This window comes from Hippopotamus amphibius, chromosome 1, assembly GCF_030028045.1.
Source record: "Hippopotamus amphibius kiboko isolate mHipAmp2 chromosome 1, mHipAmp2.hap2, whole genome shotgun sequence".
NCBI classification, from domain to species: domain Eukaryota; kingdom Metazoa; phylum Chordata; class Mammalia; order Artiodactyla; family Hippopotamidae; genus Hippopotamus; species Hippopotamus amphibius.
Window position 1 is genome coordinate 99065977 of NC_080186.1, and position 27932 is coordinate 99093908.

General features: G+C 38.0%; 1 protein-coding gene across 11 annotated transcripts in view; it reads left to right on the plus strand.

The window, feature by feature from the left end:
* Positions 1 to 27116, plus strand: part of LRIG2 (leucine rich repeats and immunoglobulin like domains 2) — a 58267-nt gene extending 31151 nt beyond the window's left edge. For 10 of the 11 annotated variants that reach the window (XM_057699081.1, XM_057699244.1, XM_057699327.1 and 7 more), the window contains 11 exons: positions 337 to 480; positions 2740 to 2820; positions 3519 to 3590; positions 3729 to 3797; positions 9738 to 9901; positions 11529 to 11849; positions 12854 to 13135; positions 16612 to 17061; positions 17691 to 17840; positions 19687 to 19977; positions 21998 to 27116. In XM_057699081.1, coding sequence (XP_057555064.1) covers positions 337 to 480; positions 2740 to 2820; positions 3519 to 3590; positions 3729 to 3797; positions 9738 to 9901; positions 11529 to 11849; positions 12854 to 13135; positions 16612 to 17061; positions 17691 to 17840; positions 19687 to 19977; positions 21998 to 22224 — 2251 coding nt within the window. In that variant the 3' untranslated portion in view covers positions 22225 to 27116. The remainder of the gene's footprint in view (positions 1 to 336; positions 481 to 2739; positions 2821 to 3518; positions 3591 to 3728; positions 3798 to 9737; positions 9902 to 11528; positions 11850 to 12853; positions 13136 to 16611; positions 17062 to 17690; positions 17841 to 19686; positions 19978 to 21997) is intronic. The other variant, XM_057699162.1, reaches the window with a different exon arrangement.
* The last annotated feature ends 816 nt before the right edge of the window (positions 27117 to 27932 follow it).

The following is a 27932-nucleotide window of genomic DNA, read 5'->3' on the forward strand; positions in this document are numbered from 1 at the left end:
CTGGGGTTTTCACTGCTGCACATGGCCTTTCTCTAGTTCTGGTGAGCAGGGCCTATTCTTTGTTGCTGTGTGCAGGCTACTCCTGCGGTGGCTTCTCCTGTTGTGGAGCACAGGCTCTAGGCACGTGAGCTTCAGTAGTTGTGGCGCACAGGTTTAGTTGCTCTGTGGCATGTGAGATCTTCCCAGACCAAGGATTGAACCCGTGTCCCCTGCATTGGCAGGTGGATTCTTAAACACTCCCTGAAAGCCCTAAATTTATCATGTAAATAGAATAAGAATATGAAAGTTGAACTAAAAGAGAGTGAATTCTTTACCTTATGTGTTTCCTGTTTTTAGTGATTTGTCCTATAACCAGTTGACCCGCCTGGATGAATCTGCCTTTGTGGGTCTGAGCTTACTGGAGAGATTGAATTTAGGGGACAACAGAGTCAGTCACATTGCTGATGGTGTATTTAGGTTTCTTTCCAATCTTCAGACACTGTAAGTACATCTGTCCTTTTTGGGGAGCTTTTTGCTTATTTTTTTAAAGCAGTAAAGCAGAACAACTAATTAGTCTACAAATGTATGTATGTTAATATTTTGCAGTTCTTCTCTTCCATGCCTTGGGGCAAGTCAGTCTTGCTTATCTGTATCCTTATATGTAAATCTTATGTATCTCTAGCCATTTCTTTTTGTACTTTAATTCTGAGTTAACTAAACAGCAAAGCATCTCTTAGTGTGCCAGTTACTGTGTAATAAAACACAGTCGCTAGTGTTGAGAATGCACATTTTCTTACTCCTCTGACCTTGAACTACTAGTAGTGTACCAGAACTACCACTTTTCTCTCAGAAGGATGCAGGATATATAGTGGGAACAGCTCTGGCAGGAGACCTAGTCACTGTTACCAATTTGCTGCATAACTTTGGACAGAAAAAAACTAACATTTATTAATGATCTGATATGTACCAGGTGTTTTCAGAGTACTAGGATATTATTGCTCTTTTTCATATTGGGAGACTGAGGTTCAGAGAGATTAAAGTGATTTGTTTAAAATTGTATACCTTGTAAATGTTTGAGCCAGGATTAGAATTCAGGTCTTTTTTATACTAAAGCTCATGTGCTTTATATTTTACTGCCAGATGAACAAAACCACTTAGTCTTTCCTGGGTGTTGTTATTATTATTATTTTTTTAATCTTTTTGTCCAATGAAGGATGGACATAGGATTAGATGATTGCAAAGGCAGTTCTAAAGTTCTAAAGTTCTGTGGTTCTGTTAGTTGAATGTTTTACCTTGATCATGGAATATAATTGAATGAAGAGGTATTTTAATGAAATATAGTAATCTCAAACATAGAGCAGAGTAAGAGAAAGAGTAATTAATGGAATTTGTAAATTCTTAAGGTTCCTGAATAGGGGACTTTCTGGTCATCAGTTTCGTTGATAAATGGTCTTAGAAAAGAGGCAGTTTCCAAACTTTGGGACCTAACCATCAGTGACAGAGAAAGCTTGCTAATTTTGTGAAGGGTCTGTGCGTGTACAAGTGTGTGTTTGATGTTTTATTTTTGACTTAATGAAGTAGTCCTCCTTTAGATTTGGCCTTAAAAACTTAAAAGTGATTTCTTTTTTTTTTCTTCTCTTTTCTACATTATCAGAGGTTAAATTAGATCAGTGCAAACTCAGGAATTTATATTAGATGCAGCTGTAGCCTTTTGGCAGTGCATAGGATGGCAGACAGGTTCCTTTAGTACACCACTGATTATTACTTTTAGTATTAAAGTTTAGGAAAGGAATTGTAGAAGTAAATGATTATCTAATGCTACGAAGATAGTTAAGGCAGAATTAGGAAGAATTAGATATTCTCGCTTTAGACCAATGCTTTTGCCAGAGTAAATATACTTCTTACTTTGGTGAGTGAGTTCTATGTATGCTATTCTGTGGAGGAGAGAGGGAAGTCCTGCAGAGTTGAGCCATCAGTTGTTTCAGTGTTTATTCTTTAGTAAAATAAAATGGTCTTTTTTTAGCTTTTTACTTCAAGTAAAGACATAGCTAAGTGGGAATAGTGATCTCCTATCTCCTTACTGTTATTCACATAACTTTACATATGTCTTATGAAGCAAAAAGCTTTGTGCTTTATTATGAGATGACTTAAGGACGCGAAAGTGATGAAATATCTTTGGCATTTCTTCCATGATGACATGGTGTGGTGCAATTGCATTTCCTCTGAGAATGGAGCAGTGGATTTTAAAAGATCCATACTTTTCCTTTTAAAGAAAACAGAGTGATCACTCTAGCACATGGGTATATCATTCTTACTGCCCAGGGGGCATGTTTAATTGCTGTTGAGCAGTGAAGCTCTGTATTCACATTACTTTTTTTCAGCCATTTTAGGTTTAAGGACTCAGGGGAAGGCTTGGGTCACCCCAAAATCCCGTTAGTCTGAAGTCAGATTTGTAAGCCATACCCTCTGCTTCTTGAAATCCTCCTGCTTTTTGTAGGACCCTGACTATAGTTTTTAATATGTTAACACAGTTATGGGCTATTAGGTAGGAAGATTAATACTCTTAATTCTTAGCTTACACGAATTAGTTCTTACATGCTTATCTCAGGTATTCTTTAAAAAGAAGAGTTGAGTGTTTATCATAAATAACTTAACCTTTGATATAAGGATCAGAATTAGCATTGCTATGTCAGGGTGATGCCTGTTGGTGTAATGGTCATGCTGACTAAAATAACACGTCTGTCCCTGATGTTTTTGTAGAGACTTAAGAAACAATGAAATTTCATGGGCCATAGAAGATGCTAGTGAAGCCTTTGCTGGACTCACAAGTCTCACTAAATTGTATGTATTTATATTATTTATGTGCGTCTATGAAGGTATATTTTAAAGAACCAGTTGTAAAAGTGATTGGATTGTGTCTATTTGCTGTGACTAGAAAGTCTGAGCCTTCTGACTCACCCACTAAAGGAAGAAGCTTTATTGTTTATTAAGGTTTTTTGTTTTTGTTTTGTGGTGGGACACTTTCTCTGAAAGAGCATTCCTAAGGTCACTTAAAAAGAAGTTATTTATGGGACTAGAATTTCAATTTAAGTAAAAGAAATGCACTGAAACCAGAATAGAACCAGTGATCGATTTAATCATGTGAGATTTATGGGTAATGTAGCTAGCAAGAGGGGAATCTCTCAAGTAAGATTTTAGATCTTCTGTAAGAATGTCTCCAAGGCTTCACACTTGTCTGAGTTTCTTTGACTGGATGATCTTTTGCTGAGAAGGGAGAAACTGGGAATATAATCCAGTATTATGTGAAAACTACCAGTGTATCTGTGGTCATGATGGTTGTTTACAGGTACCTCATTGAGCACCAACATCTTAATAGACGCCCTTCTTCTATGCCTTGCATTAGTTAATAATAAAGGCTCACAGCTTTCTTAAAAATGCATGTTAAGCTTATTTTCAGTTTTTATAGGTAAATTTTTATTTTAATGAATTTAATTTTGTTTACCAGAGAGCTTTATTAGAAAGGTCTGTTTATATTTCAGAATCTTACAAGGAAATCAGATTAAGTCAATTACAAAGAAAGCATTCATTGGTCTTGAATCCCTTGAACATCTGTAAGTATTTTTCATCCATTTTGCATAGTATATAAATAATCTTTGCTATTAGCAGAAGTTTTCATGACCATTTAAAGTGTTTATATAACTTAATTGTAGAAATGGTGACTAGTAATGTTTCATTTCTCTTCATTTTAGAGATTTGAACAACAATGCTATAATGTCTATCCAGGAAAATGCTTTTTCCCAGACTCGCTTGAAAGAACTGTACGTAACTTAAGTCTTTTTTTGTCACTAATTAGATCATTATCCATGCTTGTTGTGCTTAAAGTGTGATGAATGTGACCCAGATGTTTCCCAAAGCACACAGTTCAGGCGGGAAGAAAGAAAAGTGTTAACACTCAGTTATTTTAGTGGCTGGATGTAATTTAAAAATAACTCAACATTGAAAAGCCCGGAGTATGTGGCACCAAGACCTGTTTTTCCTGTGCTGCTGATGCTTGTAGTTAAAGAGAGCTTAGCACTGCTGCTTATGCTTTATGTTTACCCTGCTTTCCCTTTTTTATCCCCTCTTCCTTTTTGGACTGTTGGAGACATGGGTTCCCTTGGGGTGGGTTACAATTAAGGTATTATGTAATTTTTTGGAGGTGATCTAGCACTTTCAGTATAATGGTCAGAGAGGAAGTCTCTAATCTGTTCAGACTACTAAAATGTTCCAAAACTGTTGAATAGTTATAGAAAAATACATATTTTAACCTTTTTTTCATTCAAGATTTTTAAAAAATTATTTCCCATGGGGGATTTCCCAGGGGGAGGGGTGGTTATTTAGGCATTGCTATTAATTTTAAACTCTGGTGATTCGAATATTTAGCCACTGGTAAGAGTCCACCGGCTATATCAACTTAGCTTGCCTTGCCTGAAGGCTACTCAAAGGGAGGTCTGTGGACCAGAACTGATTCATGATTAGATAAGGATAGAAATTTAGAACAAGCATTTTAGAAACTTTTAGAACAATTTGACGTTACTGTGACACTTCTGTTGAATTTTATAAAAGTATTGATCTACAGCAGATTGGGAATTTAAAAAACTGGTCCTTCTCCACATATAACTTGAGATGCTTTGGAAGTATGTGAGTTCAAACTGCCTAGGTTTAGGTTCTTGCCTCATTCTTTAACAACTATCTGTTTAGCCTAAGACTCAGTTTCCCTTCTCAGACTGGGAATAGCACTGCCCTCAGGGTTATGTGAAGATAAAATGAGATAATTTGTGTATGCAAGAAATATTTATTGTCATCTGCTATTTAAGGTACTGTTCTAAATGCTAAAAATGCAGCAGTGAAAAAGACAAAGTCTTTGTCCTCATAGCATATTACAATAAATTCTATAAGGAAGATAAATAGTAAACCAGTAGGTATATAAATAATATCTTATCAGGTAATAAATGTTCTGAAGATAAAGCTGGGTCAGAGGTATACAGAATGACGGGGATTGCTCTTTTGAAGTAGGGAGGGAAGGCTTTTCTAAAGAAAAGCTCAGCCTTTGAGCCAGGCCCTTAGTATGATGAAATGGCAAACCATTTTATACTGGGCTAAGGGCCTTCCAGGCACAGGGAAGAGCAAGTGAAAAGGCCCTGAGGTAGGAACTTTTTTGTGCTTGAAGAACAGCAGAGACACTGGTATGGCTGGAAGATGAGAGGAAGTGGAAGAGTGATAGGAGATGAGGTCAGAGAGTTAAGCAGGCCTGATCATGTAGGACCTAATAGACCATGAGGAGTTAGGACTTCTTCCCCTCTAAGTGCATTAGAAAGCTTCTGAGGGTTTTGAGAGGATGCTCCACACAGTAAAAGGTGAATAACTAAAATAATAACAAAAGTTAAAATGTTATGGAGATCATCTTTTATTATTTTCTGTCAGATTTTTCTTTTTTTTCCTGCCAGATTTTTAAAGTGACTTTTTCTTTTTTTGGATCTCTTGCGATATTTTGAGTTATTTCTCCTAAGGCTTACTTTTAACTTGAGAAGGCACAACTTACTGCATATCAGTACTATCTTTTTTTGATTGTGATAATCTGAGGGCCAGCAAGAAAGTTTTAACTCTTGTTAAGAGAACTCAGTTTAAAATATAATTTATATAGTAGATGAAAGCAAATATTGTAGTTTCATTCTTCAGAGTCATTTGGTAATGTGAGTTGGTTTGAACAAGCTGCTAATGCAGGAACTCTAATGCAACTTTTTTACTGAGAAGTTTTAGTTCCTTTTGGTTACTTTAAATTTAAGTCATATTTATAACACTGAATTTCACATCAACAATTATTAAAATCTCTCTTAATACTTTTTGGTATCCTTCACAGTGCTTTGCATAAATACTGGGGAGAGGTGGGAGAATCAAATATAAATTAAAACTTTTTTGCATTAAGATTATATAATCATGGTAGAAAATTAGATAGTTAAGCCAAGAGGGAGGGAAAGACTCCAAATTTCCAGTACTCAGAAGACAACCACTGTTAGTATTTGGTATATATCCTTCCATATACTTGTGGAGAGAATGCAGGATATACTCTGTTGGGTGCAGCAGGGTTCATTAATATGTGAAGGGCGGAAAGATGCAGAAGAAATAGAAGTGAAGGGAACTAATACGAATTGTGGTATCTGTGGCCAGGCACTATGCTAAATGATTTATTTAAAAATTTTTTTGAGGTAAGTGTCCTCAATCCCATTTCCCAGAAATAGAAACTGAGATTTTGGTGGCATTCAGTATCTTGCTGAAGGTAAGTAGTAGAATTAGGATATGAGTCCAGATCTTATGAGCCGTCTTACATTAGGTATACCGAAGAAAGCATAAATCAGACCATATCATTCCTCTGTTCTTTTTTTTAATCTTAAAATTTTTTTTAATATTTTATTTATTCATTTATTTATGACTGCATTGGGTCTTCATTGCTGTGCATGGGCTTTCTCTAGTTGTGGCGAGCGGGGACTACCCTTTGTTGTGATGCATGGGCTTCGCATTGCTATGGCTTCTCTTGTTGCAGAGCATGGGCTCTAGGTGCACAGGCTTCAGTAGTTGTAGCACATGGGCTCAGTAGTTGTGGCTTGAGGGCTTAGTTGCTCCGAGGCACGTGGGGTCTTCCCTGGCCAGGGATTGAACCCATGTCCCCTGCACTGGCAGGCAGATTCTTAACCACTGCGCCACCTGGGAAGCCCCAGTTCCTGCGTTCTTAACCTTCCACTGTCTTCTCAGCACACATAGGGAAAAAACAGCTCAGGTTCTTTCCTTAGTTTATAAAACACCTGCATAGCCTGGTCCTCCTTGCCCAGCTCTCTGACCTCATTACTATCACTGTCCCCTCACTTTCTATACTCTGGCCTCAGCGGCCTCCTTGCTTTTCCTGGAGCACAATAAGCATCTGCATCAAGGTCTTTGTGCATAGTTTCCTCCGTCAGTGACACTCTCCATGTGATTTGCTCTCTCGACTGTTTCAGGTCTTTGCCCAAATTCCATCCCCTCAAAGAATCTTTCCCTGACAGCTTTATCTAAACTGGTAGCTGCTGTCTCTATGTCTCTGCCCAGCTTTGTTTTTCTTGATAGCACTTTACTTTCTAACACTATACTTTGCATTTGTTTGTTTATTGCTTGGCTCTAAATACATAAGCTTTGTGAGGGCTATAGTGCCACAGTGTGAGGGCTAACAGTGCCTGGCATATAGTAGACTCAGATATTTCTCTGTGAATGAATGAATGAATATAACACAAGAATTCTTAAGTGCAAAAGGTAACTTTTGATCTGCCTAAATAAAATTGCCCTTGATAAATTACAGCTTTTGGGGTACCCTTAAAGACTGTTTGAAATGTCTTTGGAATCAAATGTCAGATGTTTTTTTTTTTGGTTTTTTTTTTAAAGCTCTTTATTGGAATATAATTGCTTTTCACTGTTGTGGCAGTTTTTGAGGTACACCAGAGTGAATCAGCTGTATTTATACAAGATCTTAGGTATTTTTATACCAAACTTTAAAACTGCTTGAGGATTTTGGAGATGCATGCAAAGCAGGTGATAATGTTGTCAAAATCACCTGCTTTCCCTACTTCCAAATGGTTGGGACATTTAAGGGTTATTAAAAGAAAACACTGACTTTTCACATGTATTTTATAGACCTATTTTAACCACAGACCATTTTTCAGTGGTTCTTAGTTTATGTTGCAGTACACATTGCCACAGGGCTGAATGTTTTTAGTCTTGATGAAATAATTTGAAAATAATTATATCTTCTCCACAACAAAGATGTCTCTGTGTTCCTGTACACACACACACACACACACACACACACACACACACACACACACACACACACACACACACACACACACACACACACACACACACACACACACACACACACACGAGTTAGCTTGTCCCCAAATTTCTCTGGGAAAATTTTTAAGCCTCAGAAATTTAAAGGAAGGTACAATGAACATCTATATACCATTCACATAGATTCATCAGTTGTTAACTCTTTGCTAAATTTGTTACCTATTTCTCTCCCTCCCTCCTTCCTTCCTTCCCTCCTTTTCTCTCACCTTCTCTGACTCTCCCTCTTTCCACACACACTTATATACATACATACATACACTGTTATTTTGTTTAACCAGTTGAAAGTAAGGTACAGACATCATGACACTTCACTCCTAAAATATCTCAGCATGTATTTCCTATGCAGGGTTATTTTTGTATATAACCACGACACTATTGTCACAGCCAATGAAATTAACATTGATAAAGTAATATTATCTATGATGCAGCCCATACTCAGATTTCCCCAATGTCCAGAAATGTCCTTTGTATATCTATTTTTTTTCTTTAAGAACTTTTATTGAGATACAATTAACATACAATAAACTGCATATATTTAAAGTGTACAATTTGATATTTTTTTTCTTATTAGTAAAGTATATATGGCAATCCCAATCTCCCAATTCATTCCCCTGCACCCAGCCCCCCACCCTGCTTTCCCCACTGGGTGTCCATATGTTTATTCTCTACATCTGTGTCTCTATTTCTGCCTTGTGAACTGGTTGATTTTTTTTTTCTATATTCTGTATATATGTGTTAATATGTGATATTGGTTTTTCTCTTTCTGACTCACTTCACTCTGTATGACTGTCTCTGGGTCCAGCCCTGTCTCTACAAATGTCCCAATTTTGTTCCTTTTTATAGCTGAGTAATATTCCATCATATATATGTACCATATCTTCTTTATCCATTCATCTGTTGATGGACATTTAGGTTGCTTCCATGTCCTGGCTATTGTAAATAGTGCTGCAGTGAACATTGGAGTGTGTGTGTCTTTTTGCATTATGGTGTTCTCTGGGTATATGCCCAGCAGTGGGATTGCTGGGTCATATAGTAACTGTTTTTAGTTTTGCAAGGAACCTGCATACTGTTCTCCATAGTGGCTCAATTTACATTCCCACCAACAGTGCAAGAGTGTTCCCTTTTCTCCACACCCTCTCCAACATTTACTGTTTGTAGATTTTCTGATGATGCCCATTCTAACTGTTCGTAGATTTTCTGATGATGCCCATTCTAACCGGTGTGAGGTGATACCTCATTGTAGTTTTGATTTGTATTTCTCTAATAATTAGTGATGTTGAGCAGCTTTCCATGTGCCTCTTGGCCATCCATATGTTTTCTTTGGAGAAATGCCTATTTAAGTCTTCTGCCCATTTTTGGATTGGGTTGTTTGTTTTTTTGATATTGAGCTGGATGAACTGTTTATATATTTTGGAGATTAATCCTTTGTCTGTTGATTTGTTTGCAAATATTTTCTCCCATTCTGAGGGCTGTCTTTTCGTCTTGCTTATAGTTTCCTTTGCTGTGCAGAAGCTTTTAAGTTTCGTTATCAAAAATTTCTTTTGTGTATATATTTTCTTAATGAAGGATTACACTTTACATTTGGTTGTAATGACTCTTTAGTCTCCTTTAACCTAAAATAGATCGCTTAACTTTATTCCCCCACCCCTTTTATTAGTATCTTTCATGACACTGTCATATTTCAGGAAACAAGGCTGACAGTCTGAATTTGTTTTTTCATGGTTAGATCCAGGTTAAACATTTTTTGGCAAGAAAAATGCGTAGTGTGTAGTAAGCTTTTTATGCTGGAGAAACTTGGAATGGAAAGTAACGCGCACTTCTTTTTTTCTTTCTTTCTGCAGGATTCTGAACACAAGCAGTTTGCTCTGTGACTGCCATTTGAAGTGGTTGCTTCAATGGCTGGTTGATAATAACTTTCAACATTCTGTGAGTGTAAGCTGTGCACACCCTGAATGGCTAGCAGGGCAAAGCATCCTGAATGTGGATCTGAAAGATTTTGTCTGTGGTTTGTATTTTTGCTTTAAAATTTTATAGATTCTGTGCTATCTTAACAACAGAATTTAAAAAAAATTTAAATAGAATGCTTTCCCACTAGCGTATCTATTTCCATTTCTCTATATTCTTTAATATTTTTATATTGTAATCATAGCTTAAATTTTGTGTTCTTTGATTTAATATATCATAAGCAGTTTTCTTACTCTGTGTTCTTAAATGATCATTTGAAATAATGTCAGTATAACAGCATCTTTATGAATGTAGGCCTTTCTCTTTTAGGGGGACTGTTAACCTTCGAATAAATATCTAGTAGTAAGATTCCTAAATCAAAAAGTATCAGTTTTTTCCTTCATGAATTCATTCAAATGTAGGTTTTATATTTAGTAGATGTTGAAAGGTGCTACCAAGTGCTTTCAAATAGATAACACTAGTTTATATTGTCACCAGCGATGTATGCATGTACAAATTTCATTTGGTTTCTACTTTTGATGCATTTTCCTAAGATAAAAGCAGCAGGTTTTGGGAGTTTTTTGGAGAGGAAGAGGGACGTAGACAAGTTGTAGACAAATTGTCTTGATTCTAGCACTTAATTATAATTTCAAGTATACATCTATATTGTTTTTTCTCAATTTGGAAATTTTTCTTTTACACTTAAATTTCCTTTAAAGTAACTAATTCCTAGCTTTACACAGTGGAACTTTTAGATCAGTGTATCTGTGTTGCATATCACCAGTAACACTGATCATTTAGATACCTGTATGTTGCCAGATCTGTTTCCACAGTCTACCTAAAGAGGCTTAGGACATTTGGAAGTTCAGGCACATAAAATAATTTGTTTTTACAAATTTTAAGGAAAAAAACAAAGAACCTAGTAATGGTTAAATTCTGCTTACGTTACCATGAATGCCCTTCTGACTTTTCTTAGTTTTAAACGTAAACATACACTATATATTTTATCTTCTTGTTTTAGTTATCACTTTTATGACACAGTGAAATGTTCCCCAGTGAAGACATTGGTTTTGAATTCATATACCTGCTTTTCTGAATCAGTCCAATAATTTATTATTTATGAATCTATAGTTTATTAGCCAGTCCTAAGTCAGTCTTCAGTTGGACTTTTGACATGTTTGGAATTTTTCACTATTTTAGGTGAAAGTTATGCACAGAGGACTTTAAAATAGTATGTTTTATTAATAGGAATACCTATTTTTATATGTTATATATATACACAAACACACACATACACACAAGGGGTAATAGGATTAGAGTGTGTTTTAAAATTCTGATTTAGGTTTCTCCTCTTCCCAGTAATTAGTAATAATTAAGAAGTACATTCTAAGCATAAGTGACAGTAAAGGATGGTAGAAAGGGTGCTAAGGCCTGAAGCCTGAAAACCTGTGTTCCAGTCCAGGCTTAGCTGCTGACTTACATATCTTAGAGCAAGTCATTTGACCTTCTGGGCATCATTTTCATCATCTTAAAACAAGGAAATTAGATTCTAGCTCTATAGTCCCTTTCAACCTTGACGTGACATTTTGTTAACAGAACATGCAGTTTCACATTGTTTTAAAATTGAATCTGTAGAAACCAAAAATAAATAACTGACTTGGCTCTTGCCCCATTTTTTTTTCCCTTAGATGATTTTCTCAAGCCACAGATAAGAACCCATCCTGAAACCACGGTTGCTCTAAGAGGCATGAACGTGACTCTGACGTGCACTGCAGTGAGCAGCAGTGATTCGCCCATGTCTGCTCTGTGGCGCAAAGACAGTGAAATCTTGTATGATGCTGATATTGAGAATTTTATCCGTTATCAGCAACAAGCTGGAGAAGCTCTGGAATATACTAGTGTCTTACATCTTTTCAATGTGAATTTCACAGAAGAAGGAAAATATCAGTGTATTATTACTAATCACTTTGGTTCTAACTATTCTCATAAAGCCAAACTGACTGTGAATGGTAAGAAATTATGCTCCCTCATAGTTTATAGTTAGATGGATTTTTCGTGTTTAATTTTTGAAACTTTGACCAAGAAAATTAGGCTAAATCTGACATGGGGGGGCGGTCCTTACTGTTTTTGTCTTCAGGGTTGTGATAATATATAGACTGATGGGTAATTTACCCACTTACTGTCCCTAATTAGTCTTTGACTGAGGGGTAAAGGTGAATTCTGTGGCTGCAGGAGTTGGGCTACTTTCACTTCTATGTATGTTTTTGAAAAAAAATTTTTTGAAATTCTCCATTTTCTTTCCAGAACCATAATTCTATTCTAAAAACTATGAAATTTATTCCTTATGCTGTCCACAGGACCGTCCAATAACTGGGAGTATTTAGAACATTTCTGGGCCTAGTGATCATTATCAATGTCTAAACGTAGCCACACAAAATCGTTTTTGAAAATAATGCTCTTTTTCATTGTGGCTAAAAAAAAAAACAAAACAGCTTGATCAATTGCCTATTAGATTGAATAACTGCAAGACTTCAGCCTTCGTGCAACCAAAGGATGTATATGTGTCTTGCTTCTGGGTTGTTTTATGAGATGTTTGAAGGCATAAATTTTTTTTATCAGGCAGTTGCTGTGACAGCTTTGTAGGTGTTTGGGAAGCACCATTTAGTCTCTTAAGTAAGAGAGTCATAGTAAATATTAAGTTCTAAAATACGAGTTCAAAAAGGTTTGTGGCCTCTGCTTTTTCTGTCCCTATCAAGGAGATCAGGTAGATTTGCCACACATTCTGTAAGAGTTAGTCATCACTCTACTCCATGCTCTGAGGTTCTGGGAGAAAAGATGGCCTCTGAAGTTGTATTTACTGCCAATCCAGAGAGCATGTCTTCTCAAAGAAATAAAGCATTACAACAGTTGGTATTTTGCCTAATAGATTCTCCCTTGTATGTATGTATGTGTGTATGTGTATGTATATATTTTTTCCCCACCGACTTTCTCTTGGTGATCTTTTTTGGAACAGAGATGCCATCTTTTCTGAAAACTCCAATGGATCTAACTATTCGCACTGGTGCCATGGCCAGATTAGAATGTGCTGCAGAGGGGCACCCTGCACCTCAGATTTCCTGGCAGAAAGATGGTGGTACTGACTTTCCTGCGGCTCGAGAGAGACGCATGCATGTCATGCCTGAGGATGATGTCTTCTTCATTGCAAATGTGAAAATAGAAGACATGGGGATCTACAGCTGCATGGCACAGAATATAGCAGGCGGCCTCTCAGCAAATGCCTCACTTATCGTGTTAGGTATGTTTACTGCTCTGTGATTCCTGCTTTTATGGGAGTCTTTTTATTATGGATCAACTCTTGGTCTTTTTTTAGAATTAATTGATTAATTAATTTTTATTTTTGTCTGCATGAGGTCTTAGTTGCGGCGTGGAGGCTCTTCATTGTGGCGCATGGGCTTCAGAGCACGTGGGCTCAGTAGTTGCAGTGTGTTGGCTCTCTAGTTATGGTGCTCAGGCTTAGTTGCCCCATGACATGTGGGATCTTAGTTCCCTGACCAGGAATCGAATCTGTGTCCCCTGCATTGGAAGGTGGATTCTCAGCCACTGGACCACTAGGGAAGTCCCTGACTCTTGGGTTTTTTTTGTTTTTTTTTTTTCCAACTCTTGGTCTTTGTTTTTTTTTTGTTGTTTTGTTTTGTTTTTTTGGCACACGGGCTTAGTTGCTCTGCGGCATGTGGGATCTTCCTGGAGCTGGGATCGAACTCATGACCTCTGCATTGGCAGGCGGATTCTTAACCACTGCGCCACCTAGGAAGCCCTAACTCTTGGTCTTAATGGCAAGAAAAATCTTAAGTTTGAGATTTCATTTGGAATCCTTATATCTTTGTTTCCTTGTTCTGCTAATTTATACAGAGGTATGTCAGCTTAGGATATTAGTGGATCACTTAACTGAAATCTGGGGAAATTTTGAGGGCAGAATTAGAGATTTTTATCCCATGAATTGAAAATGCAAATTCCTTTATCCTGTTATATTTCCCTCTGTAAGTTTTCTACTTCATATATGTGTTTTTTCTGCTATTCAGTAGTGAGTTTGTAGTTTTATACTGCCTCACATATTGCTTTCACAGAGAACTTGAGACAATTTAACTTCCCCCCCAGTTCATTTTTTTAAAATAGCTTTTGTCTTCTTTTTTTGAAATTTATTTATTGGCTGCATTGAGTCTTCGTTGCTGCGCATGGGCTTTCTCTAATTGTGTCTCTAGTTGTGGCGAGCGGGGGCTACTCTGTTGCAGTGTGCAGGCTTCTCATTGCGGTGGCTTCTCTTGTTGCAGAGCATGGGCTCTAGGTGCACGAGCTTCAGTAGTTGTGGCATGTGGGCTCAATAGTTGTGGCTTACAGGCTCTAGAGCATAGGCTTAGTAGTTGTGGCACGTTGGCTTAGTTGCTTCAAGGCATGTGGGATCTTCCCGGACCAGGGATCGAATCCATGTCTCCTGCATTGGTAGGCAGATTCTTAACCACTGCACACCAGAGAAGTCCTAGTTCATTTCTTTTTTTTTTTTTATAATTACTTGTTTAATCATCTTTCTCCATCATGGTTTTGAAAGCTTCTTAATAGCAGTGGCTCTGTGTTATTCATTATATATATATATTTTTTTAATTTTATTTTTTTAAGAACTATTGTTGAGATACAGTTAACATACAATAAACTGCATATATTTAGAGTGTACAATTTGGTATCTCAGTCTCCCAATTCATTCCCCCCCAACCCTCCCCACTTTCGCCACTTGGTGTCCATATGTTTGTTCTCTACATCTGTGTCTCTGTTTCTGCCTTGCAAACCAGTTGATCTGTACCATTTTTCTCTGTTCCACATATATGTGTTAATATACGATATTGGTTTTTCTCTTTCTGACTCACTTCACTCTATATGACAGTCTCTAGGTCCATCCATGTCTCTACAGATGTCCCAGTTCCATTGCTTTTTACAGCTGAGTAATATTCCATTGTATATATATACCACATCTTTTTTATCCATTCATCTGTTGATGGACATTTAGGTTGCTTCCATGTCCTGGCTATTGTGAATAGTGCTGCAGTGAACATTGGAGTGCGTGTGTCTTTTTGAATTATGGTGTTCTCTGCATATATGCCCAGCAGTGGGATTGCTGGGTCATATGATAATTCTATTTTTAGTTTTGCAAGAAACCTCTATACTGTTCTCCATAGTGGCTGTATCAATTTACATTCCCACCAACAGTGCAAGAGTGTTCCCTTTTCTCCACACCCTCTCCAGCATTTACTGTTTGTAGATTTTCTGATGATGCCCATTCTAACCGGTGTGAGGTGATACCTCATTGTAGTTTTGATTTGCATTTCTCTAGTAATTAGTGATGTTGAGCAGCTTTTCATGTGCCTCCTGCTGGTGACAGAATGACACTTCTTTGCTGCAGTCCTAGTTCATTTCTTAAAAAAAATTTATAAGACCAAAAAAATGACCTGTCTTCTGGTTAGATTTCCTGTTTTCCCTTCCAGTGTGCTCCTGTTAATCCTATGTTCTGGTAAAATGTTTTTTCCCCATAGATTTCCTCTGACAAGTCGATTTTTTTTCTTATGAGAACACTTTTCTTCATGTGACTCAAATCCAAGGCAAATTCTGTTTTCCTCTAGGTGTTAGGGTTTTTTAAAATGTGTTGGTTTTTGCAATTACTTGTGTAATCAGAAAAATAAGTTTATTGTTTTAAAAATTTAAGATATGCAGAAAATTTTAAAAAAGGAGGGAAAGTCACTCAAACCCTGTTAAAGATTTTGACACATTCTGGACTTTTAAAAACACTCATCTTTATGTGGTTATGTATACCTACTTTTTTCCACTTAATATTGTATCACGGGGTTACCTTGTCATTAAGTCTTCTTAAAATATCATGTGGCTGTACTATAATTTACTTACTCACTTTTCTGCTAGATTTTTAGATTTTTTCCCTTTATCTTTAAAAATTCCAACTAGTTTTTTAGTAAACTTCTTTTTTAAATAAATTTATTTATTTATTTATTTATTTTATTTTATTGGCTGTGTTGGGTCTTTTTTTTTGCTGTGCGCAGGCTTTCTTTTAGTTGCAGTGAGTGGGGGCTACTCTTCTTTGTGGTGCGCGGGCTCCTCATAGCTGTGGCTTCTCTTGTTGCAGAGCATGGTGCGTGGGCTTCAGTAGTTGCAGCACATGGGCTCAGTAGTTGTGGTGCACGGGCTTAGTTGCTCTGCCGCATGTGGGATCTTCCTGGAGCAGGGATCGAACCTGTGTCCCCTGCGTTGGCAGGCAGATTCTCAACCACTGCGCCACCACCTAGGAAGCCCAGTAAACATTTTTTTAAAAAAATTTATTTATTTGGCTGCATTAGGTCTTAGTTGCAGCATGTAGACTCTTCATTGCAGCTTAGTTGCTCCACGGCAGATGGGATCTTAGTTCCCTGACCAGGGATCGAACCCGCGTCCCCTGCATTAGAAGGCGGATTCTTAACCACTGGACCACCAGGGAAGTCCCAGCAGTAAACATTTTTGTATATAAACCTTTGAGTTCTTTGCTTAGGGTAGCTTCTCAAGGTGGAATTCATGAGATGAGATTTAGACTTTTTGAGGCTTTTGCTTTTCTGAAACATTAACTTCTAATCCTCCCATGAGCATATGAAAGTGCTTATTTCATCATAACCTCATTAGTCTAATTCAGTAGAATTTTAGAATTAAAATTGCCTCATTTTTTTTAATGCATCTTTCTATTAGAGACACCCTCATTTATTAGACCTCTGGAGGACAAGACAGTAACCCGAGGTGAAACTGCGGTATTACAGTGCATAGCTGGGGGGAGTCCTGCCCCTCGCCTCAATTGGACCAAAGATGATGGACCCCTGCTGGTGACAGAACGACACTTCTTTGCTGCAGCCAACCAGCTTCTCATCATTGTGGATGCTGGGCTAGAAGATGCTGGGAAATATACCTGCATTATGTCCAACACCCTTGGGACAGAACGTGGTCACATTTATCTAAATGTAATTTCATCCCCTAATTGTGACTCTTCCCAGAGTAGCATTGGGCATGAAGATGACGGCTGGACCACAGTTGGCATTGTCATCATTGTTGTGGTCTGCTGTGTTGTGGGTACCTCTTTGATCTGGGTCATTGTTATTTACCACATGAGAAGGAAAAATGAAGACTATAGTATCACGAACACAGGTGAGTGGTACCTGGTTGATCCTTATGGCTTGTACCTGAGTAAGGAATGTAGTGTAGGATTTATTGTTAAATATAAAAAACTAAGGCGCTTTGATACTTTATGTGTGATAGAAGGGAGAGTTTTTCTGTTAAAATGTCCTACTTCCTTGCTGTAATGGAACCTCTCTAGTGAATAATTTTAAGAATTTGTAGACAGTCCCCCAAAACTTTGCTCTTCAGAGTTACAGGTGCACCTTCTTTCTTTAATGCCTAAGGCTGATTTTCATTGTATTTTTTCTGTGGGGAAAAGTGGAGTCCTTATGACGGAGATCAGTCTTTCACACCTCTCACTCACCCTGAAATCCTGTGAGAGAGGAGGTGCAGCCAGACAGATTGTGAAAATGTGTCTGTGGATAAGATTTCAGACTTTAAGTTTTGTTTCTTTTGGTAATACTTTAAAATGAAGATTGGGGGGGTAATTCTAGTGAGGAATAGTTTTCAGAGAAAATTCTAAGAGCTGTTGAGTTCCTAGGTACGTAGCATTTTCCTGGCCATTAGTACCAAAGTAGAATACATTTGTAAAATAGTCTTCTGAGTGTTGGCTTAAATTGCTAAACTTTACTTGAGAGTTACAGATATCTCTTTTACAGAGGAGCTCAATCTGCCTGCAGATATTCCCAGCTACTTGTCTTCCCAAGGTACACTGTCTGAGCCACAGGAAGGTTACAGTAGCTCTGAGGCAGGCAGTCATCAGCAACTTATGCCTCCTGCCAATGGATATTTACACCGAGCTGCTGATGGTAATGACTGTTTGTTGTCTGTGCTTACAATTTCAGCCTAACCTGTTGAGTTTTGCATTTCTTTGTTTTTTTAAGTGTATAGTTTTCCCCATTAACCTGAAGTGAAAACATTTGGCCCCATGCAAACTAGGATGAAAATTGACTAAAGTCTTAACAGAGAAGAAAACCATCTGACAGAAAGAAGGAACACATCCTTATACAAGGGATTGGAGAACACAGCAGAGGCTCCCAAACCAAAGTATTGTTATGGGAAGGAGATGCTCTAGGAACATTTTTCAGGTGTCTTTATCCTTTTCAGGCATGAGCACCCTTCAGACCACATTCAGGGAAGGTTGTTTCTCTTGCTGACAGGTAGACATTCACTAAAGTTTAAAGGGCATTGATGATTCTCAGCATATATTGGAGAACATCAGGGAGATATAATTAAGTGAACCTGACTTCTCAACACTACCTTTTCCCACTCCACCCTTCCCATAGGGAGTGACAGAACACAGGGAGGTGAATTAAATGATAGAATTGTATTTGACTCGCAGTTCCTCTTTCCAGCCATGTGGTCATGAACAAGTTACTTAAAATCTGAGCTTTAATTTTCTCATTTTAAAAATATTATGAAACATTTCTCTCAGGAGTCTCACAGTTTCTTTATGCAAATTTGTGTAGTACTTCAGTGGAAGGTCTGTTCCATTTCTACAGAGATTTTTTTTTAGACTGGGTGTTAACAGAATTTCTCTATGTAATTGACAGATTGGATTTTATTTTGGCTTTCCATGGAAAGGGGGGTGTTTCTAGGCCCCCCTCTCCGTGTAGCTTGTGGGATCTTAGTTCCCTGACCAGGAATTGAACTTAGGGCTATGGCAGTGAAGGCACTGAGTCTAACCATTGGATCACCAGAGAAGTCCCTCTAGCTTTTTAAAGAGTATTTAAAAGCCTCTACTTTTTGAAATTTGTAGGAAATGACACTGTTTTCTGGGTTAAACTTAATTACTTCTGGTTCTTTTCCAGTTCTAACATTCTGTTTCTTGATCATGAATAAGTAACACTCTTTATTTCTCACTTTCTTCTCTTTCATTTTAATTAAAAAAAAATTTATTTATTTGGCTGTGTCAGGTCTTAGTTGCGGCACATGGGATCTTCAGTTGTGACATGAGGGCTCTTAGTTGCTGCATGCGGGATCTAGTTCCCTGACCAGGGATCGAACCTGGGCCCCTGCATTGGGAGCACAGAGTCTTAACCACTGGACCACCAGGAAGTCTGTCTCACTTTTTTCTCTTTTATCATTCAGTTTTCAAAGCACATATTGGTTCAGGGAGCTCATTATTAAACTTGTACTTCTGCCAAACACAATCTTGTCAGGCAGGACTCTTGACCGTCAGAGGCTTTCTCTCGGGGTCCTTTTAGCAATTAGTGTTGCTTAACCTCATGTTTTAGTTTGCTTAAGGCAAATGTGTCTTGTAGCACAGTGCCAGCCTTATCTTGGCTCCCTTGATTTGAGCATGAGCTTATCGAGGCTGGACAAAGATGGGTGCTGGAGCCAGAGGGCTTGAGTTTAAATTTCAGCCCTCCACTTGGGCAGTATGGCTTCAGGCAAGTTACCTAACCTCTCTGTGTTGTAGTTACTGTGTCTGTAAAATAGGGATGATAATAATACTTACCTCATAGGGATGTTATAAGGATTAAATTAGTTAATTTACAGAAAGACCTTGAAACTTCAACTGGTTTATAATGTAAGTTTTTAACAAATGCCAGCTATGATGACAGTGACGACAACTGTTAGAGACAAGTAATGGTTGGCAATACAGATTCCTTAACTGAAGGATGTTTGGGTTCTTTCCCATGTTGTCATTAGGTGGCCCTGGCACCCGAGTTATCTGCTCAGATTGTTATGACAATGCTAACATCTACTCACGGACCCGTGAATACTGTCCATACACCTATATTGCTGAAGAGGATGTTCTGGATCAGACACTGTCCAGCCTCATGGTCCAGATGCCCAAAGAGACTTATTTAGCACATCCTCCCCAAGATGCCACTACTCTGGAGAGCCTGGTATCATCAGCAAGTAGAGAGATGTCTGCCTTTCCCACCAACCATGAAAGGATAAATGAGAAGAAACTTTCTTCCACACAGAAAAGCAGTGGTAAAGGGCACAGTGGTTTTTGTTAATTTTGGTTTGTTTTCACTTTCACCTATTTGATTTTTTCCTCCTGTCATATAGGTAGCTCTCTCATTTGATGGAAGCAAACAAGTTGATTTAATAGAGTAATTAGCTACTGTTAACTAGTATAAACTAGAGCCCGAGATTTTTAGAGACTAAATTTAGAGAGAAGTCTGGATCTTTAGGGTGAAAACAGCTTTTGTGGGAGCAACAAGCTCTTACTTCTAAAGATTCAGAAGCCATTTAGAAAGTTTCTATAAAGAAGTTTCATACAGGCATTACTTTTTTCTTCCACATTTATTTAAATAATGGAGACTTGAAATGCTAAGGATATAATAATTTGGGCATAATTTGGTGAAGATTTTCACTGAGAAGATTTAAAAATGTTCTGTTTGGTTGCTGTTCTATCAGGTAAATGTTGAATGTCAGTATCACTTGGCAGGTATTTACTTTTGTCTATGAAGTATTACAGTCAGGGCCATAAGTGGGAAAGCAGTTTGGGGACAGTAGCCCTGAAAAAGAAACACCTTATATTGTGCAGATGAGGCATTTGAAACAACCCAGTCAGTAAAACAAGGCAAAACAAAACAAAACTTTTTCTAGACCATGAAGGGCACTACTGAGCATGTCTTCCTGTGCATCTAGGCTTTTCATCAGCTGTCACCCTCCTGTCAGCCTGAAATGGAAGAGCATTGGAGATAGGGTGGGGCTGAGCACTGCAGGTTTACGGGGGGAGACATTGTATAGTGGCGCTTCCAGGGATGGTTCTGGCTGGAGTAAATGAAATGACATGGACTTTTAAGGTGTGCTCCATTGTTCTTTGTTAAGAGACCAGCTCTAAAGTTTTCTAAACAGGGTACAGGTCAGAGAAAAATATCCTGTTATTGAAGTTGGTCTCTTGTGTTTAAAATTCTGTGTCCATGGGAGGAAGGCACCCACAGTGAATCCGTTTTCCCATGTCCTAGAAGAGCTGTATACACACAAAGTAACTTTAAGTAGAACTAAAAATGCAGTGTATCTTTCCCCAACTTTGGGATTACCTTAATTGTTAATCCAGTATGTAATTGAGGAAATCATCAAATGAGAGTGCTTTGGTGCATTGCTCGTTCCTTAGCTAGGGTGCTGTAGCTCCTTGCTACTCAGAGTATGGTCTGTCAGCATCACCATACCTAGGAGCTTGTTAGAAATGCAGAGCGTGGGTCCCACCCCAGACCTAGTGAACCAGAGTATATTTTAACACAATTTCTGGGTTATTTGTATGCATATTAAAGCTTGAGAAACCCTGCCCTAGCTTACTTTGCACAAGGGTTTTATTTTTATTTCTGAGTGTTTGTTTCTAGACTGTTTGGCTAGCTTTTTCCAAAATGCATCCCCATGAAGTTAATATAACTTTCAGTAAATGTTTTCTGGGGAAAGAGCCCATCACTGCAGTAAATAATGAGGAGAAACGCATATTTTTGAAACCAGAGTACAGATAACCTGATTTAAAATACCAGCTTTTGGTTATTATTTTGTTGTTAGACTTATTAGCATGCTAGAAGCTGGAGGGGGATGGTTGTTTATTTTTAAAATAGGCATTTAATTGTTATTTAAAGCTGTAATGACTGCACTGAGTCATGATTTTTATCTGTGTATTTTGCAGTTCTCTTTATCATATGGGTACTAATAATCTTTTAGTCTGTTTCCATGTGTCTATAAAGAGTTTTAATTTTTATAGCAGCAGAAACACTAATAATAGGTGAAAGTAGATGACACATGGCATGGTTTCAGTAATTAATTGGTAAAGTTGTTGAGTAGAAGGGTTTGAAAGACCATGGTTCTAGTTTTTGTTTTGTTTTCTTTTTTTGGTTGTTGCTGAGAAAATGGCAAGTATACATTTGATCTTATTCATGAATATTGGGTGTCTTTATTTGAAGACTTAGGTAGAAGAAAATTAAGTTTTAGAAAATTAATTTTAAACTTCCATTCACCACTGATAATTATTACTGTCTTTCGTTCTCAGAAACCTTGCAGCGGCCTCTGTGGAACATAAGCAAAGAATCAGGTATGCCTCATCCTCCTTTTTCCCAGCAGTCAGTCCTTGAGTCACCACAACTCCATCAGAATGAGGGCCTGGCAGAGAGTGATCCAGACTGTTCCACTTCCCCCATGCCCTGTCACAGGTTACACGACCACGCTTTTGATTTTAGTAGGACTCGTAACATTCAAGATGGCGGTGAGGGCACATGAAACTCACTCCAGGATGAAATCTGGGCAGACGCAAATTATTTGATTTTGTATTAACTACCTCAGAGTTCAGAAGAAACCCCCAAAAGTCAGCATTTGCTTTACTCTTTGTCTACAATTACATCTGACCACACCATGGTGGGCTAGGCATTTGTTTGGGCTTATACTTGACGAAGAAAGCGTAGTGGCTGACCGAAATGGGTACACCTAATAGGAAATGTGCAGCACGGGCGGAGGAAGGTAAGAGCACAGAGTGCTGTCTGGTGGTTCTACTGGGATGTGCCCAGGTGAGCATCGCCTATTAGGAAGACTCGCATGGCTGCTTAACATCCTGGACTGTCTCAACCTGCAGAATGATCCTGAGCAAACAGCGCTGTTCTAGTTTGCCTTCCAAGGAACAAAAATAACTTTGGAGACCCCTGGGGAGTATGCCTGGGATTCTGCAGTGGTTTTAATCCTCCAGTTGAGAGTGGGGCTTTGATATTCAAGGTCTTTGACAAGAATCCAAGACTTGACCAACTATTACCAGGTCAGGGGTTTTGTATTCTTGTGAATCTCTCTCTCTTTCTCTCTCTCTTTTTTTCTTTTGATCCCTACCGCCCAGGGATCTCATTGTAAATATATGTGCATTTATAAATAATTTTTGTATTCATCAATCATATGTGTTGCAATGTAAATATTTTTGATATGCCAAAAAATTATATACAATATCCAGTTATAATATTGACAGCAGCTTCTCAGACCACAGATTTTGTACAACTTGGTTTAGTGAATCCAAAGACTTTGTTTAAAGTTTTAAATACATGTTTGTCAAGAAGTCTTAAGTATAGAGGCAGGGTACCTAGTGATTGTGTACACACAGATACAGTCGTGGTGTAATTAACCACTCTATTGATACCTAAAAATTTGTACATCTCATCGTTTGTCATCTGTTTACCAGTGCCAGGTAATATAAACTTCCTAGCATAAAAAGTCTTTTTCAAAAGACTAGTAGTCTTGTCATTGCCATATGCACATAGATAAAGTAAAACTTATTTTGGGAATATCTTCTTTCAGCAAAGTACTTAGTTGACGAGGAAACTAAAGATTGCTTTTTTTTTTCTGTGTGTGTGTGTGTGTTTTAAAATAATATCTCTTCTACCAATGCATGGTGTGTCTTAAGAAGGGAGGACTGCTTTTGGGAGTAGAAGAATGTGCAGAAATTCTTATACTGTAAAGCTTTAGAGTGGTCCTTGGTTTGTATAAGTGGTTATTTAAGCCAAAAAGTTTTCTTGAATTTCTGATAGCAAGTAGCTTTATGTAAACGAAAGACTTAGTGCTCTAATAAAGTGTAATGGACTAAAGCGCTTCTTTCTTTCAGCTTTCAGAAAGAAAGGCTGTTGGATTCTGTCCTCTAATTTTAGTGAGGACTAGATGACTTCAGCCACTTAAATGAAAATATCTATTTCTCGGTCATTGTACATTTCAAGGGTTTTAAACTCACATAATTTCTCAGCTCTTTGCCAGGAAGTTTAGCTGAATTTCATACTGTTTTTCAATCCTAAATTTTTCTCCCACAGGCAGCAGCACTTCTCTAGCTGTTTGATACCACCATGCCTTTCTCTTTTTCCTTTTTAAATTGTCAGCCTCTCTTCATTTTCACTTTGAACTTCTTAAATATCACTATTTTCCTCTCCCTTCAATTTCTGATCCCTCTTCTTACTTACTAGGTTGTAGTATAATTTGTACCGGACTGACTTAGAATCAAGAAACCTAATTTAGTGCCTAGCTCTGCTGCTTACTAGTTATGTAATCAAGGGCAAGTACCTTTACTTCTCAGCCTGACTTTCTCATTTATGAAGCGAGGGCATTTTACTAGATGCTCTAAAGCCCTTTCCAGCTGTAACATTCTGTGAATCTGTGATCCCTCCAGGAATCAAGGAGGATTATCTACTCTAATAAAAAGCTGCTTTCATGAAATATGTTTTAGAGTAGAACAGGAGTGATGCTGCTTACTCTGACTTGAGCCAGATTTATTTCCTCTATAGCAGGAGTAATGCTATAAGAGATACTCAGGAGGAGGAGAAATAGTTAGCTTCTAAAACAGTGTCAGTCAGCATAAAGAATCTTGACTAGATTGAGAACCAGCCATTGCGCTCCAGAACAGCAGGTCTGAATGCTAGTGTTACAGCACATCAGAGTATCAGAATCAGTTGAGAGATGTGCCACAACTAATTTAACTAGTTTGTGACTCACTCACTTTTCTAATGTATTCAAGGTCATCCCTCTAATTATAGTACTCTTAGATTCTGATGTTCTTTCGTGAAAAAGGTGGAGTTAGAGCAAGACTGCAAGGTAGCATCAGCTGTTACATGTGGGAGGACAAAAAACAGGTTGTGAACCAGTGCTCTAGAAAACGTAAAGTACACGATTGCTGCCTCTGCTCTGGCAGTGGTCCTTCTAGTGCCAGTGGTGTCCGGCTGATCTCCCAAATGGCCAGGTTCTTTATTATATTGACTCGAATGGTTGAGATGTCCTCCCAGGTATTGGTAGCTTTCCTAAATAACTAAAAAACTTGCCTACAAAGCTAGTCAGGAATTTGTGTAAATGTGGATCGGCTACCCTGGTCTTAAAACAATAGTAAGTTTAATAAATTCTAATCTTAGGAGATGAAATTCCTGAAATTTTTCATTATTGTGTGTGTTTTTGACCAAGCAGATGTTCTACTGTCAGCAGGATTAGTGGCTCAACAGTGTTTCTTCCCAGCAGTGTAATGTCTGCCTGCCACCAATTTAATCAGCAATGTTGCAAAAGCAAGGCAGACTAAAATGCTGAGAGCGATACTCTCTGTCCCCCACCCAGTTACCACTTCATATCAGTAGGGATACATACATTCTCTTAATTTGTTTGTGCCCCTCTTAGATTGATTCTGTAAGTCTTCCTGGAAGAAGAAATAACATTTTCCTTGTACGCAAAGCCTTCCTGCCATAGAGTCTATACCTGACCCATAGGCTCTCTGTCACTTAGTAGCCTCTAAAGTGCTTTCCCTAGTTGTAAGTTAATCTGTAGAATAGGAAATACCAGAAACCCAGCCCAGTGTGCCATTCCCTCTAATGTGCCGTCTTAGAGTGCTTTGTGTGTATTTTTCTTAAGGTAACTTTCATGTCTAAAAACAGTTGCCTTCACACTGCCTGCTGGGAAATTGTAAAAGAAACATTAAGACATTAAATAAGCAACTTAGACTCTATTATCCATTTTCCTAAAAGGAGAGATGATAAAAGTCTTTAGTTACTTAAAGGGTTGTCATATGAAACAAAGATTAGATTCACTCTTTTTATTCCAGCAGACGGGTCATATCAGCGGGGCAGAAGTTAAAGGGAGATGCAGTACACACTTGCCAATAATTCTATATAAGCTAACACTCTAACAATTAGATTTGTCTGACGATTGGAATAATCAGCTTTTCATGGGAAAAGTATACACAGAAGCTAAATAATCATCTGTTAATAGCATTGAAGAAATTTCTGCATTGAAATGGAATATGGGCAAGCTCTTTCAATTGTATCATTGGAAATCTCCAGAAGCAATCTGACAGTGTAAAAACTGTGTCTTTCAGAATCCTTTATATACAGTAAGCGTAGAGCACTTAAAAAGTTTTGTTTTTTTTTAAACTAAAAGATTATGTTCTTTGGTTGACAGAAGGACCCTGTTCTGTGCTAATGACTGAAAACCTGAAACTCGGGGCTTATTCTTCTGAGAAAATCTATAATGCTCCTAACCCAAATGGTATTACCATAATAAAAAATTTTAAAGCCTATAATGTATTATAACCCTCCCTTTTACTCTTTTTTACTTGTTTCTTTGTATCCGTTGGACTCCATTTGGAATGGGGTTGGAATTGTGATGTTCAGGTTTATACCCAGTATTTTACCCAAGTGTGTTACGGCCTTTTCTAATTTTAATATCCACAGAGATGCCAAAAGGTTAATGGAGTATGAGAAGTAAATTGGCTGTCATTTTATGCTACAGCCTCCATTTCTTACTTTGCTTTTTGATGCAGATTACTGAAGTTAATCATGAAACAGTTGGACCTTGGAAAGTTGAGCTAAGATTTTTAGGCAACCTATAAGTTATGTTTCATTTATCTTTTACGTGGTCTCTTTCCCAGTTCACTTTGGCTTCTTCTAACTTAAAACTTTTTTGTTTGGAGTACAGTCAAAGTCAACATCAGTTAGCCTTAATTTTCTTTATTTTGTTTTCGAACAACTGCCTTGTTTGTTGACAAAAATAACATGTTCTGAATTGAGATATGTTACAAGCTTCTCTTAACAAAACAACACCCGAAATCCCACAAATCACCTGGAGGTTTTGTGGATAGTAAGGGGTGTGTGTGTGTGTGTGTGTGTGTTTGCTTGCGTGCATGGGTATGTGTGTGAGGAGTAATATTTGGACCTGTTCCCTCAAGGTTATGTGTTGAGTGTTTCTTAGCAATCCTAATAATCTCTACCAACAGGTGGGGTGAAGGTGCATAAACAGCTTGATTTGAGCCTGTTCTTAAATGTAAGGAGTAGAGTGATCTTTTGTCAACTCTGTCTTGAAAGAGAAATTGATCATCAGGTGGTCAAGTGCTCTTGGAATATCTCTTGGCTACTTAAAGTGGCCTCTTGATCCATTGAGAGACTACTTCTATCGTCTACTTTCCCCTTGTTCTCCCTTTTTATCCCTATCAGAGGATGTCAGTCTGAGCAGCCCTGGTACTGGATGTACCTCAAGAGAGTTATAAGTCAAGTTGTTGTGTTCAGTGTGGCCCTTTCCTAGTATCTATTTATATTTTCTCACACATGAGAATGTATATTTTATAAAGCATGTGTTTGTCTACTTGTTTGTCTACTGTAATATGTCATCAATAAAGCTAAAATACATTATAATTTTCTGGTCTTCTCTTGCTTAAACAACAGGAATGAAATGGTGAATTTTTAAGTTTGTGGTCCTTTTTGAGAGGGTCTCCAAATAGCTGTACAAGTTAAAATGGGAAAGAGTTGCTCTTCCCTAATTCCTGCCATGTTCAAGAGTCACACACAGCCTCGAGCCCTCCACTGGCGCACCCTGCACTGTGAGCTGCTCCAGGACGGGGACCATGTGCTCTCCTCTTCCTCCCTCGTGCTGCCCACCAAGGGTGCTGTACGCCTGGCAGGATGAAAATAGACATACCTAACAGTTTGTTAGAAAACAAGAGTGCTTTCTGCGCTGAGAAGAGTTTGAAGGCAGTGTTTCTAATCTGGTGAATCTTTAACAAGATATTTGAAGAATGTCAGTATTCTGGTCGGTTCCTCACTGTACCATGTTAGGGGCTGTTTCCTTTGAATCTGTCAACTCTTTGAAGGCTGAACTCACAATGTTAATCCCGTCGTCGCCTCTGCTGCACTTTATTCTTTATGAGGCACGTTCCACAGACGTTATTTTACTTTATTCTCACAACACTCTTAAGATGTAGATTGGGTGGAGGATTTTAATCTCCACTTTTTGTAGTTAACAGAAGTGGTTCAGTGAGATTATCACTTACACAATGTCAAAAAGCCTTTAGGCAGTAAAGCCAGAATTTGAGTTCAGAATTTCTGCCTCATATGCAGGGTTTTTCCTACTGTGATACCTTCCAGTTCTGAACAGAGTACTGTGTCTGGAGTCTTCATCAACATTGGAATAAAAGCCTTCTGGACATTGATCACTTTCAA